General features: G+C 36.9%; 1 protein-coding gene across 1 annotated transcript in view; it reads right to left on the bottom strand.

Annotated features, from left to right (window-relative positions):
• TMTC2 (transmembrane O-mannosyltransferase targeting cadherins 2) overlaps positions 1-16,220 on the bottom strand; it is a 390,535-nt gene that overhangs the window by 50,077 nt on the left and 324,238 nt on the right. Inside the window, exons 10-11 of the mRNA XM_028105476.2 lie at positions 14,065-14,179; positions 1,818-1,881 (exon numbers count right to left, since the gene is read on the bottom strand). Of these exons, the coding sequence (XP_027961277.2) occupies positions 1,818-1,881; positions 14,065-14,179 (179 nt within the window). The remainder of the gene's footprint in view (positions 1-1,817; positions 1,882-14,064; positions 14,180-16,220) is intronic.

The raw sequence follows: 16,220 nt of genomic DNA, 5'->3' as shown, positions 1-16,220 counted from the left end.
CTAAAATAAATAATCTTTAAAAAAAATTAAAGATCTCATATTGAAACGTTAGAAATACTATACAAAGATGCCCACCTCAGGCATTTATAGAGCTATGCCTCCTGCCTATCTCCTCCTGCACCTCCTGACTCTTTTTTCCTGATCCATTTTTCCCCAAAGCACTTATCACTGTCTGATACCATATAGGCTTTACTTATTTTTCTACTTCATCTTCTCAGACTAGACTGTAAGATACTAACGGGCAGGGACTCTGGTCAATTTTGTGCACTTCTGTGTATCCAGTGCCTGGAATGGTGCTTGGTACTTAACAGGTACTCAGTAAATATTTACTGAATACATAAATGAGAGGACCATTATTATTTTCATTTCCTAGTCTTCTGGCTTAGATTTCCTATGATACAATTGCATTTTTCCCATCAAGCTTTCTCTTATGCACCAAGTACCCTGGGTTATGATGTGATCCCACTTATCAACTGTGATACTGAGTGAGTTATCAATTTCTCTGGGCTTGGGCAGAATGGGGACCACAGAAGTATCTGTGGGTTGTTGTGAGAAATGAATGAGGGAATTCACATGAAGTACTTAGCACGGTGCCTGGCACACAATTAGTGTTCAATAAATTTTGGCTGTTATTGTTCTTATCAATATAACTATTCAATTATTTTCTTCTGTTGCAAACAGCTCACCAATTCTTTTTTTTTTTTTTGAAGTAATTCATAATTAATGAAACTGGGGACACTGACATTCAGGGCTAAGGTTACGTGTGGTTGTATCTGCTGAAAAAAAAAAAAAAAAGCTACCCCCCCCCCCCCCCCCGCCGTGGGTTGCATTTAGGGAGTATTAATTCTCCTCTCGTGCTCCCACGGGACTGTATATACCTCTGTGTAGCAATCACCACACTGTATTTCAACCAGCTGATTATCTTCAGTGTTCTCTGCTACATTATGTGGTCTTTTAGGGAATGAAATCTCTGTATCCTATCACAAAGCAGGCACTCTATAGATGTTTGCCCAATGGATGAGTTACCGTATAGAAATGAGACTTATCCCACTATTTGTAGTCACATCACACATGCACTTTCATTACTGTTTCAAAATTACATTTCTCAATAGACAGTCTAGACCTAGAGAGTAAGGGGAGAAGGTTTTAGTGTTGGAAGGTGATGCAGAGCTGTGTGTATGAGAATAAAGGCAACGCGCTGGAGGTCGGTGATGTGCAGTGAATAAAAAAGTGCTTAGAAGACAGATATAAACCCAGTTCTTATTTTCTCATAAATGGTTCCTCCATTTCAATAGTAATGATCTAATTTATATCCATCCCACTTTATGGAAGTGTGATTACCCAGGGAAAAATTCTAATAAAAACATACTTGATAAAAGTTGAAAAGCACAGTTATTAGAAATGAGGACTGTGGAAGAGGCAGAGGCACAGCTCGAGGTCTGAGCGTATGTAAGGATCAAAAAAAGCTCATGATGTTAGAGGTCCTTAGGTATTTAACACCACAGCAAAAAACACTTTCAAGGAACTAATTTTAAAAGCCAACCAAATGCCAAGTATTTGATAATGCTAAAACCTGTATTCAAATGATAAAACCGTATGGTGCTTTACACAGGATAGAAAACAGCAATTTGTACCTCTGCAAAAAGAAAAGAAGCTTGAGACTGGCAGATTTGATTGCTGAATTAGCCATTTAGTGAGTATTCAGAATAAGAGATCAGAGAGAAAAAGCCCAGTATCATGAGGCTTCTATATCTAAAGCTATCACATGCTGTGAATCTATCCCTTTGAGTAATGTTTCTCATTAGGAAGGTACTTACATTAGGTCTCAGTCTAGCCGCCAGATCATAATACTTCTCGGCTGCTTCGTTGAGGCTGGCCTGTCTGTTAAAGATTAAAAAAAAAAAAATCGAACTATAGCATTTATTTTAAAATTGCAGAGGTGAACCAGAATCATTATGCAGCAAGATAATATTAACTTAAAAATATTATAATTATACCAATCAAACCATAAGTTGCCTAAAGCAGAAAAAATACATGAAATTGAATGCATGCAATGGACTTACTGTCTTTAAGGCATTATAAATAGTATCTCAACATAATCCTATTCAACAGTTATTAGTTTAAATTTACATATTAGCAATTAGAAATGTTATTTTTATTTTCCAAGCTAACCCAGATAATGTTACAGGGTTGGAATTCTCCAGCTTCAACTGGATACCCCAGAAAAATCTTGATTTTTAAAAACAAAATGCCAAAAAATTCTGTATCTATCTAGAAGTCCATTTTCTTTCCAATTCAGGTGGGGAAACTTCCATTGTGTGCAGCCTACAGGGGGGAAAAAAAAAAAAAAGTCCAGATTCTTCCTCTCCTTGCTCTCTGCACCAGAGTGCACCCATGACATAGCCTCAGCTAATTGGATGTTCTTGCTTGGGACTTTCATTTCTGAATGAGAGACAGAAAGATGAAAGGATAGCTAGAATTCACTGACAATGGTGGAAGCAATAGGCTATATCCTGATCAGACTCTTCCTGTAAAGAATTGCTACTGCATGTCCTTCCTCTTGACCCCTCCAGGGCTACCCTGTTTCCTGCTGATTCAAGCTATGTTATCTGGCCTTTAGTGAATTCTGCCATCCTTGAAATAGCCAGTTTCTCTTGACTACCACCAAATACCATGAGTGGAGCTGTTGACTTATACAAATAAGATACATACTGAATTTTAGTAAGTTTATGCTTTAGCTATTCTTGCAATTCAAAGCAAACTCCTAGGTTCGGCCAACTGGTTAGCAGGAGAAATCAAATGTGAGGGTCCTGAAAAAGCCTGGCCAATTAGCCATCAAAACCACGGTATGTTTTTCAATCATGCCATGCTGCTTCAGGAAATCTTCAAAGGTGGTAGGTAACGAGGGCTAGAAGCTCTTGCAGTTGTACTCTAACTGGTGACTCTATTTGCAGAGTACAGAAATGCTACAAAAAATGTCAAATTCAACTTCAGATGATGCATAGAGCACACCTATAATGTGAACAATAATAGTAAATGGCTTGGGGTCTGCAATTAAAATGGAGTAGTTTCTGTTGAAACTGTGATGTTAAAGAAGCTTCTGATGGGGGCGCCTGGGTGGCTCATTTGGTTGAGCGACTGCCTTCGGCTCAGGTCATGATCCTGGAGTCCCGGGATCGAGTCCTGCATTGGGCTCCGTGCTCAGCGAGGAGTCTGCTTCTCCCTCCGACCCTCTTCCCTCTCATGCTTTCTATCTCTTGTTCTCTCTCTCAAATAAATAAATAAAATCTTTAAAAAAAAAAAAAAAGAAGCTTCTGATGGAATTCAATGGAATACTACTCAGCCATAAAAGAGAGTGAGATCTTGCCATCTGCAAGATGGATGGATCGAGAGGGATGGAGGGTATAATGCTAAGTCAGGGAGAGAAAGATAAACACCATATGATGTCACTCGTGTGTGGAATTTAAGGAACAAATGAACAAAGAAAAAGAGACAAGCCTCCCCCCCACAGACTCGTAAATACAGAGAACAAACTGGTGGTTGCCAGAGGGGAGCTGGGTAGGGAGATGGGTGAAACAGATAAAGGGGATTAAGAGTACACTTATCTTGAAGAGCACTAATGTACAGAAACGGTATCATTATATTTAATCACTATACTGTACACCAGAAACTACTATAACACTGTATGTCAATTACACCTGAATACAAAATAAATAAATACCAAAACAGGGCAGGCAGGAGTTGGGGAGGGAAGAAGCTTTTGAGGTGAGAAGATGACAAAGAGGTCAGGAATAAAGAGGAGAAACAAAAATTAACTCTCTCAATTAGAAAAATCACATTCAGTCTTTAAGAGAGAAGGTTCACTAGCCTATAAAATTGAATTTGCACTTTGGTCAAGCGCAAATAAAAACTATAAAGACATATCCCATGCAACCACATAAATTATAGGAATAACTGAAGATAACATCTCTCTGGAGACCAGGACATATTTTTCTAATTTTTAAAGGAAAAATAATTAGAAACACTGCTATTTTTAATGGGGTTATAGAGAAAGTAAAAACCCTTGACCTAAGGCTCTACTGGACTCATGGCAGTTACAACGTGCTGTTGCAATTTATATTCCCATAAATGTTGGAAGTTCAATTTCAATATGTCAAGAAAAGTACTTTAGTCTGGTATGAAACAGTAAAAATTCCCTTGCTAGGGTATTTAATGAAGGTTTCCTCAACCAAATTATAGAATCACTTTGGTTCAAATTCATTTGGAAATCTGAACCAGGATTCATTAGGTCATGCCCTGGAAGGGTTTTCTCCAGAGGAAAATAAAAGGCAGGGAGGTAGGAAATTAGAGTAACTTAATACTACAAAGAAGTTAAGTTACTTTGAAGCAAAATCAACCAATACATGTCTAACATGGAAAGCATAGCAAACATTAATATTCATCTTTATGGACATCCAAATTCATCAGGTAGATAAAGATCAAAGAGAAACTGAGGAATTCATTGGATGACATGCCTTTAAAATAATAATCAACACAAATGAAAAAAAAAAAAGGTTTTCTCCCCCAAAATGGTTGTTCATTTTTAAAGTCTTCATTGTCTTTAGTGGATTAATTCCCAAAGGAAACATCTAGTTTAGAAGGCTTAGTTTCTTAAGCTAGAAGTAGAATTGATGATAGTCTAAAGAAATAAAAAAAAAAGTAGAGTTTATTAGATTTGTCATGTAACTGTGAAAATTAATTTTCACTCTAGGACATTAGGGGAAAGAGTGTGTCAATTCTACCCACCGAATGTTCATTTATTTTCTTGTTTTATTCTCTAGACAAGAGAGAAAACTCATGAGGAACTGTCCAATGTCCACTTCACAGTGTGTGCTGTATTTCACACTCGCCTGCAAGAAGTATCGTGGGAGTGCTTAATAAATCTTAATTGCAAAGATGACTGAATCATTAATCAATATTTGAAAACTAAGGAAATTAACAATATTCTGCTAGTTGGTTAGGAGATTCTTGAATTGTCAAGAACCTCAGCCACTGAATTGTTAGGACTGACCACAGGACTCAGGTTGCCAAGACTATTAGGATAGAATTATTTAAAGAAGCTGATGAATAACTCTTCCTGAATACCCATATCCTTTCTTTCTTCACTGTTTCTTCTCTGGGACAGAATTTCTAAATCCTCTAACTATGTGTCACTTACAAAATACCAGGAACTGATTATTCCATGTTCCAGCAACACCATGAAGTAATTGCTATTACTGTCCCCATTTTATAGATGGTTAAAATGAGGTTTAGAGAAGTTGGTAACTCCCCCAAAGTTAGATAGCTGGAAAGTGACTGATCTGGATCACAGACTCTACAGCTAAGTATCTGAACCACAGGATCATGCAGATGTAGCCGAATGATATGTGATACACTGTTCTGTGGCAGTTGACCCCAACAATTTCTACATCAAATACTAAGAAAGGAAGAAAACTTGCCTTTTCATTATAATGTTTAAAAGCCACGATTTAAGTATAAGAGATAAGATTTGAAAAGGGGAGAATATGGAGGACATTTGTAATTACAGGTTTTACTTCCTGCCCACCTCCATCTCCCATAGTGATAGAAGCGCACTTCACTAGACCAAATTGAGCAGATGATAGTTTTAAGAACAGAATGAAATGCACTGTTGTGTTTTGCCTTGTGTACCTCCTAAAAGGGGGAAGGGGAGAAACTGAGGGGAAAGGCAAAGAAATAGGGAATGAGGAAAAGTGAGAAGAGTGCTGGATACTCACTTCCTTACCCCCACCATCTCCCGTTTTCAGGGAGGGTCACAATTAGATATGGAGGGCAACCATAAGTTTCCCATGTGTCCAAGTAGGAGACTCAGAAAAGTAGGTAAAGGGGAAAAGCAGTTGGCTCTGCCAAGAAATCTCCCAGGCCAGATGTAGACAACCATGTGTTTTGACCACAACACACTTTACAAAGCCAGGAATGAGATAATGAGTGATAAAAATCCTTCATACCAGGGAGCTACACTAGGTCCAGATTGGTGACTACCCCCTGCCCCCCCTCAACAGTCAACATAAGGTTATGTTCCATATCATCTGTGCCAACAACAGGCTTATCAACTGGAGACACAGATGGAGGCTTCTAGCTCATTGCCAACTCCTGCCAATCATATATGTAGGGCCCTCCCCCTTTCACACTATCTGTGGCCTCTTAAGACCAGGAAAGGTAAGGAAGTAGAAAGAGCCTACACGGTATTTGTAAACAGGACCATGATGTAAACCTTGGATTCCCAAGAAATCATTGAGTTGTGCTATCTTTTACAAGTCTTTATTTTTTATTCATTTTATTTTCTAAAAAGATTTTATTTATTTATTTGTCAGACAGAGAGAGAGAGAGAGAGAGAGAGAGAGAGCGCGCACAAGCAGGGGGAACTGCAGAGGCAGAGAGAGAAGCAGACTCCCCGCCGAGCAAGTAGCCCGATGCGGGACTTGATCCTAGGACCCTGGGATCATAACCTGAGCCGAAGGCAGATGCTTAACCGACTGAGCACCCAGGCGTCCCTAAAAGTCTTTAAATTCAGTTTTTATGCCATCAGTGAAAAGGTGTGCTCAGAGTAAAACAAACAGTAATGGAAGTCACAAACGTCATTCTCTGATTACTATAGAATTCCATTTTGCACATGGGACTATGAAACTTGTATCTGTTAAAAATATAAAAATATATTTCATGTATCTAATTCCCCTCCCTGGTGTTATTTTATAATAGAAAAGTATCTTTTGGAACACAGGTTTATGGCCCAATATTCTTAAAAGAAAAGATATATAAAGGAAATTTGGGAATCAATGATATTGTGAAATAACTTAATATACTTTGTGAAATGTTTGAGGGGAATCTAAGAGAATCATTTATAATTATATACATTTGTATGTATTCTGTGAGAATTATAAAATTAAAGGTTGCTAAATTCAATATTCCCTCCTTGAAAATATAAAAAATAAAAACTAGTAGCATTTAGAAGACTATAATTATTAGCAGCTCTGAATTGTCAATTTTAAATTAAAAATTATTTAATATGGATAATAACCAATGTTTGACTCATACAAAAGATAATACTTTATATTAAAGTCTTGGTGATTCTTCTAAGATAACCTATAAGCTTTCTTTTTCTCCCTCTTCCCTCTCCTCCCCCCCTTCTTCTTCTTTCTCCTTCTCCTCCTCCTTTTTCTAACCAGAAAACTGTCTGTCCTTGTATCACGAAAGTAAAATGAATAGTAGCTGAGTTTTCCTGGGTTCTTGCCAACAACTAAACTGAAGTGTAGCTTAAGTTACTCGAAGCAGCTAAATTTTAATTCTAATTGATAAATGCATAGTAGGAACAGAAGCAGAATCGAGATAAACAAGGACATAAAAATGTGTGGAAAATCTTAAAATAGCAAAACTAGAGTCACACGTATATAAAAACAATGCAGCAGAAAAGATCCTTATAATGAAACTCCTAGAAGATATTGTTTATGACCACCAAGCCATTTTAAACCAAAACCTCTCTGTCAAGACGTCAAAAATAGCTTTATGATCTGTCGGTATCCGTCCCAGTTCTAAACATAAAAGATGGTGAGGTAAAGCAGAAATGTAGCAATAACAGAGGAAAAGACAAGGCTGATGGTGTAATTTCACAAAAGATTCCTCGGAGTTCGAAACTTCTTGATGCCCCATGAGAGTTTGAGCTCATTCTTTCATAGCCTCAAATCCTTCAGGGCTGCTAAGGACAGGTTAAGCCTATGTCTAAAAAGATTACATAATGAAATGCACTGGGAAAATTAAAAGGGAAGAAATATTTATTGTCAATGTCAACTATTATAATGTTCCTATGTAGTAAATAACTCCTTATGTTCAGTTCGTAATGTTCGGGTAGGGAGAAGGAGTTGGGAGGGGTGGCAAGATAGAACTTGCTTGCAGGGGTGGTCGAGAACCAACATTTTAAGTATCACCTGTGACTTGTCAGAAGTGTAAAACATTAGGCACCACCCAAACATACTAAATCAGAACATGCACTTTAACAAGATCCCCAGGTGATCCACAAGCACGTTACTGTTGGAGAAGCACTGGGTTGGAAGATGCTCACCTTCAACCTCATCTGCCGCTGCCCTTTGCTTTAAAGACCTTCCAAACCATTATAACTTAGTTGAAATAAGCCCCGTTTGGGCCAAAGGTTGGCATTAGCGTACAATTTATAACTGAAAAATCCAATGACTTTTCGAGTGATTTTTGGTAATTTTGGAAGTATTAAAGAAGAAAGGCCTAGAGAACTTCGAAAAAAAAAATACATATCCAACATATGTGTCTGTGTGTACATGTGTGTACGTTCCCAATCTACCTTGAGAAATAATCTGATTCGGTTCCTTTTTCTCTTAAGAATTTAAATTTTAAGTCACTTTCAGTGGAGTTTATAAAGAAATTAGTACATTTAAGTTCTCGATTTTTAATATATTTAATTACGTAAGATCGTGTCGGCACAGAAACTTAAGGGTAACAGTTTTTTTTTTTTCATATGTTCCATTCTGCTCTCTAGAAGTCAGGGAAGCAATGGGAACCAGTTGGTGCAGTACAGTTTTGCTTTCTTTATCACCTCAGGGAGCAATGACAACCTGGGCCCTTAGTCCTAGAAAAACCGTAAGTTCATGCTTAGCTCAGCTGTAAGTGTGTCCTTTGTCAGGCACTGTACCATTCTAAAAAACTTAATATCCCTTTGAGAGTACAAATGTGGCATTCTCCCTCCTATGAATGTAAATCTATTTTCTAAAATTTACCATAAAGAGGTAATTTAATAATATTGGAAGGATCTTACTATTAAGGATTTACACATTTGATAACCTGATACTCTATCAAGAATCACAGCCTTTGGGTAGTCACCCAGCTATAAAGACACAAGAGAGCCAATGTGACACAGTGAAAACAGTATTATACTTGGCCAGAAAACACTAAATTCAAATCCCAGCTTTACCACCTGTGAGAAATACGGAATCTCTTTAAGCCTCAGTATCTTCATATGTAAAATGGGAATACTGTTGTCCATGTCACATATGTGCGAATATAACAAAGAGAGGGACAGATATAAAATGCAAAATATAGTACCAGATAGACACGAGATATTTAAGTAAATGCTACCTTTGTTCTTCCCTTAGTCTGTAAGTGGATTAAAAAAGATTTTCTGCCAACGAACATGAATGCTATGAATCAGGTAAGGTTTGTTTTTAGTGCCTCTGGAATTCCTCCCTGTATCCAAAGTACCTTCATGCTCTTTCTAGCTTCTAGTTCTAGGAGAACACTGAATAAATTCATCCACACAAAATGCTCCTAACAGAATAACTGATTCAATACTTTCTTCTCACAACTATATAGATATAACTTGACTGAGTTCTAGCATTTTGAATTTCTTTGATATTTTCCTTTGGTGATAACCAATCTTTTTTATAATACTCTCATCTGGAAGCATCCAGTACTTTTCCCATTTTATTTGAAGTACTAAAAATGTCAACACATATAGTTTAATGTTCATTATGTGAGGGCCACTCAACATCTGTGATCACCCTCTCTATAAATATATTTAGTAATTAGCTGCAATGTGGATCCCACCTTCCCAAGTAAGGCAGAAGCCAGAAATTCCCTCTCCTTCCAACTTTCTAGTAGCCAAGATTCCAGCACATGACTCAACGTTCCACCAATCAGATGCAACCTCAAGGGACTCGAAGTCAGAAGTAAGCCTAACAGGGAGGCAGCTGTGCCCAAGAGAATCATCCAACCAACATTGTATAAGTATCACCTGGGACTTGTCAGAAAGTGTAAAACCTTAGGCACTTGTGGGTTGATGGTGGTGGAGCTCCGGACTCCCAGAGAAAGCCAGAGAGATGGTCAGATATTATTTCTGACTACGTATGGTGCTCTCAAGCCCGATATACACTTATTTATAGATATACAAATAAAATTACATATCACATACTATATACATACCACATATATAGTTACATGTATATATACATACCTGTATACTATATATAATTATACTAACACATATGTAATTATTAGTGTATATATAATGTTCTCATTCTATCCTCCAATCTTTTATCCTTTCAGTCATCATTTTGATGTCTTTAGTACTTTAAACTCTGAGAAGAGATCTATAACTTATATTTAAATTATCAGTGTCTCAATTTTGCCCTGCCTCCATTGCAATTATAAACTCAGAGATCTTGTTAATCTCTTAGTAATCTTTTCTAATGTCATATTGTTCCTCTTCCAAACTACTTATTTCGTTTTCCCAGATGTATTCTGTGTCAGTTAGGTTAGGTTACACTGTTGTAATATAAATACATCCTAAATCTCAGTGAATCAAGACAACAAGGTTTATTTCTCACTCATTTACTCAGTGCAGGTGAGTAGGGAGGTTTGTCCCCCTTTGGTCATTTCAGGATCTGTTTTCACAATTTCTAAGTCAGAAAAAGGAAAAGCACTGACTCTTACAGCTTTGGCTCAAAAATGACAACCATCATGTTCATACACCTTCAACAATCCAACTAAGAACCATGAAGTTCTTCAACTTGGAAGAAGGCAGAAAAGTACAATACTATTATGTTTAATGAAGGGGGAAGGCCTACATATTTGGTAAACAGCATTGATATTTCCACACCACATAGCATTCTTGTGAATCACCTTGATAACAGGAATTATAGATGTTCTAAGTAGCTCTTAGGTTTTAATGTAAACCTCACTGCATAGATAAGGGCTCTTTACTTGGACACATCTGATTTGTCATTCTTACCTGAACTGCCAATTTGAAATCCAGTATTTCAAAACTTTCTATGTGCTGATTCTGCAGAGAAAGATCATGATCCACTATTGAGAGTTGAAATGGGTCTGTTAGAAATCTGACAAATTTCAAGCCTCTTGAAGATCCCAATAAGATAAAGATTTGTCCTTTGATGGCTAGCCCCGGGAATTTTCCTCTTCCAATCTGGTCTCATCTAAGTGGAATGACTTTTTTTTTTCATTTGTGATGAGCAGTTTTTCCTCACTGATAGATTCTTTGGGTCATTTCATTGGGAATTAGCCAAGGAAAGGGAAGTTAGATATATATTTTTAAACCATTTCAGGAACTGTTATAGTTCAACTTCTTGAACTATAACATTTCCTAAATTGCTGATTTTGGATATAAGGGTAGCCATTAATCCAGCTAACCGAGACACAACCAGGGAGGCATCTACTCTTTCCCTCATACCCTGCCTCATACTCTTTACCTCACCAAACCCTGCCAATTTTGTCTTCTAAGTATCTTGCAAAAGAAGAGAGCTCCCAAGGGAAGAATTAATATCAAAGTCAATTTACAATAATTTGGCATCCCCAGAGGAAATTACATGTAACAATAAATAAGCAAGATCTTGATAGCTAAGGATTTTGATAAGGTTGCATTCAAGGCAAAACGAGTAACCTTTCTACTCCTTTCAGCAAAGTCCCAAATGCTCTTGGTGAATAAGGAAAGAGGTTGGTATACAACTTGCACGGTAAGTGCTCAAGAAATACTTGAATTTAATAAAGTAAAAAAACAGAAAAACTAAGTAAAAACATTCATGGGGGCTGCCACCAAGCAGAGTAGGACATAGCCAAGCTGCTGTGGTCATAATGGCAATCGATATTAGGAAAGCGCTGACTGTACCTTAATGAGGAATGCAGACTGCAGAAAGCTAGAAAGAAGGTTCTGAAAAACAAACCCTAAAGATTTCCACATCGTCAATGTATAATAAAAATTTTCCACTGGTTTCTAGCACTATGGTAACTAAGGAAAAGTTGGAAGTGATATATTTAACAAGGACCTTTTTTGTAACTTTCTCATAATGGGTTTCCATTGGTAGACCTTGAATTTCAGATACTGATGTAATATGTAGCAAAATACCTTGTTGAGGAAAGTATCTATTATGATTAAGATGAATTAGCCTGTAGAAAGTTGTGCTTATCCATCCTTGCAAATGGTTTACTGTGACTAAAAGCACAGTGTTTTATTCATGAAGAAGAGAAAGTCCTCTCTCTCTAACGGCACCTAAGCCTATCATGCAAATGAAGGTGTCTTTTTGAAAATTATCCTTGCATTGAAGGTTCTTGAGATTGGCTATGGTTTACTTTTTTTAAGATTTTATTTATTTGAGACAGAGAGCACGAGAGAGAGTGAGAGAGAGCAAACAGGAGCGGGAAGTAAGGGCAGAGGGAGAGGGAGAAGCAGGCTCCCTGCTGAGTAGGGAGCCCCATGCAGGGCTTGATCTCAGGACTCTGAGATCAAGACCTGAGCTGAAGGCAGACACTGAATGGACTGAGCCACCCAGGGGCCCCTGGCTATAGTTTATTTTATAAATATACCAATAGTTGATTGAATGCTGGCTTCTCTTTGTAGATACCAGCTTTAGGAATGCGAAATGTTAAATGTGGAGTGAGCGCATTCAACTGAAACCTCACAGTACACTTTCCTCTCAAACAAACTTTGAATTTCTTACTCAAAACTTATAAAAAGCTGAGGCACCTGGGTGGCTCAGTTGGTTAAGCATCTGCCTTCAGCTCAGGTTATGACCTCAGGGTCCTAAGAGCGAGCCCCACACCGGGTTCCCTGCTCTGCAGGGAGTCTGCTTCTCCCTCTCCCTACCGCTCCCCCCTGCTTGTACTCTCTCTCTCTCTCTCTCTCTCTGTGTCAAATAAATAAATAAAATCTTAAGAAAAATAAAACTTATGAAAAGCTAAGTAGGAAGCCGTGTGGTTGTAAAAGGACAACACAAAGGATGCTTGTGGTATTGGAAAGTCTGTACCCTGACTATGGTGATGGATACACAAACCCACATAGGTGTGATAAAAAAGCACAGAACTAAACACACACACACACACACACACACACACACACACACACAGAAAATTTGAGTAAAACTGGGGAAACGCAATAAGACCAGTGGATTGTATCACTATCAATATCCTACTTTTGATACTGTACTCTCATTCTACAATGTGTTACCATTGGGGAAACTGGAAAAATGGTACAGGGCATCTCTCTGTATTATTTCTTACAACTGCATATAAATCTACAAGGATCTCAAAAAGTAAACAAAACTACTTTTCTTGAAAGCCCATGTGTTAAAGCCATCCAACTGTGAAGCCATTCCTCTGGTATTTTTCTTCCCTAGTAAGAGTATTCTACATAATTACAAACCTGTTCCTAGAGCCAAACACAGAGCCCACAGTGTGGATGTCAGCTAATGAAGCATTTAGGTGAAGATTTAATCGACTGAAATTCAGGTAAGAGTATGGGAGAAGGGGTATACATATTGCTAACAGAACAAACAATGCTTTTAAAAAAACTGTATACATCATTTGAGTTTCTTAAAAACATTCTCCTTTAACCTAAAACACCACTTATGGATGCATTAACTTTCCTTTTATGTTCACAATAAAAACTGTTGATCTACCTTTTAATTGTTTTGCTATTATTATAATCAGCTTTCATAATATCTTTCTGAAAATAGAAGTACTAAAAGGTCTACAAAGATATAGCATTTCCCTACATAGCAACAAAGCTAAATACAGCACCGTTTTGAGACTTTGATAGCCCTTAGGTATATTTGTACTTGACAATCCTCTCCACCACCAAACATAATAAAATGCATTCACATGCCACATTCAATATAATTAATATAAAACACAAATACTGAGATGCAGTTGGCTAATCAACATAATGTTTTGTTTTAGACCTTTAAACAGTTATTCATTTGAATTTTGCAATTTTCTTTTTGTATTTTATAGTCATTTTTGAAGGGAAAGGAAATAATGGTTCTCAATAATTTTCAGAGTCCTGAATGCTTACATGCCGTACATACTGTGCACATAAGCTATAGCGAATAAAATACTCCTGACTGATTTTTGCATGGTAAAACAACATAATTCACCTCAAGAATGTGGAATAAGGCAGTATGACAGGGTACTCAGTTTACCTATTAGCTTTCCCAAAGCCACCGTGCTGGTCTTCTAAGGTACAGTAGCAAAACTCACCTGAGCATGTGGGCAGCACTGAAGACCACATCAAACTCCGTGCTGTCCAATTCAGCTGCTTTCTTTGCCATCTCAGCTGCTTCTATGAGGCGAGCTTCTTCCAGAAGAAATTGACCTGCAAAGTACAGAACCAAGTGAGCTTCAACTTAGAAACTACTATTCTAATCCTGTGAAACAAATAAAGTCACTACAGAGAAAAATAGAGTGGTAAAAATGATTTGAAGCTAAGATGTACGTGGGCTGCCCATCTATATCTCATTATCTGGTCCTATTTTCTATGCCTTTCCCTTCATTGCAGGACATCCCAATGCACCCGTCTGGTATATTCACATAGTTGGGTTTTCTTTTATTCCTTAAAAAAAAAATCCTGTATAGACTATTGCACCAAGAAATAAAATGGATACAGTTGAAGGTGTATTACAATTAAGAGTTGAATTGATTTTCATTATTGTTTGTTTAAAACTGCTTCTGTCTCTGATGCATATGTACAAACAAGGCTATCTATATTGAAATGTATTAACTTCTTATATTTAAGCAGCACTAAAATTATTGAAAAAACATACAAAGGTCCACTGAGCATGTACTTACTCTTAATTAGACTGACTAATAAACATGAAACAAATATTAACATGTTCACATTTTTGAGATTACTTGCAGGTCAGCTTTGAAAGGCTAGCATTATTACAGATAGAGCCATACTATGAAACTATACCTCAAGAACTGGTATGTAGTGCTATCCCAGAAACATACATAAAGACACACACACACACACACACACACACACACACACACACACACACACACAGATTTGGGTCCAATTTTAAGGCTAGGCAAACAGAAAGAACAGGCTGTTTTTTTGTTTGTTTTAGAGCTGGGGATTTATTAACAGCAAAAGTAATGATGTTAAGCCCTATCTGACATGGATATTCAAATGAAAACCAATGCATAACGGAGAGATGCTGAAATCATTCATGTAACTTTTGGGCTTGCTGAGTTGTGGTCTAATGATTATTTTTTGCTTCAGGTTTCCTGTTTGCTTAAAGTTCAAGATTTTAACAATGTGAAAAAAAGTTATAAAAATGATTTGCAAGTCCTGAGCTGCACAGGGAAAAACAAATTTAAAAATGGTAAATGGTAAATCCTCCCTGATGGTAGTGGTTTGAAAGAGCCCATTATTTACTGCGTATCTGATAAATACTACAAATTGTCTTCTAACCCAAAAGGACCAGTCCTTAAAACACAAGAGGGCATTTTCTATTTTAAGAATTTATAATAAGCCACAGACTCTGCTTGTATTTAAATGTCAATTGGTAAGAAATGGTGAGTAACGATAAGCTGACTTGTTAAAATGAAGTGAGTTTTAAGACCAGGACTTAGAGACCTCTTAGCTATTTCTACCAAAAGTTGTACATTACTTTCTTAGTCTGTCACCTAACATTCTGTGCCTTTCTTGGGTCTCAAACATAATTGTTAGGTCAGAAAATTGTTAAGAACACTGATTTGTGATATAGTTGACCCTCAAACAACACAGGTTTGAACTGTATGGGTCCACTTATATGTAGTTTTTTTTCTTAATAAGTACAGTATTGTAAATGTGTTTTCCTTCCTTATGATTTTAACATTTTTTCTGTAGCTTACTTTATCCTAAGAATACAGTATGTTAACATATGTAACATACAAAATATGTGTTAATAGTCTATGTGATCAGTAAGGCTTCTAGTCAACACTAGGCTATTAATAGTTAAGTTTTGGGGGTGTCAAAAATTACACACAGATTTTCAACTGTGTGGGGATCGGGCCCCTAGCCCCCATGCTGCTCAAAGGCCAACTGTAGTTACACTTACAAACAGAAACACACATTACTTATGAAACTCATGTGTATACTAATTTTAAATATGTTGATATGAGATTCAGCTGAAAGTATATGTGGTTTAAAGACAGTAAAACAAAAATTAGACACTATGGCATACTGAGAAAATAATATCTCACCATATAGATCTTAGTAAAGGATACCAGACTAAACCTATTCTTCAGTTAATTACTCTTATTATAGGTTTTCAAAATTAAAACGTAATATTAATTGCTACCTGCCTTCAAAGAATGTTTACCTAAGTAAATGCATTAATAAATATGTTAATTAATTATGTGATATTTAA

The sequence above is a fragment of the Eumetopias jubatus genome, unplaced genomic scaffold, assembly GCF_037043125.1.
Source record: "Eumetopias jubatus isolate StellerSeaLion01/CBP00866 unplaced genomic scaffold, mEumJub1_p1.0 scaffold_8, whole genome shotgun sequence".
Taxonomy (NCBI): Eukaryota; Metazoa; Chordata; class Mammalia; order Carnivora; family Otariidae; genus Eumetopias; species Eumetopias jubatus.
This window is presented reverse-complemented; position numbering and strand designations above follow the sequence as displayed.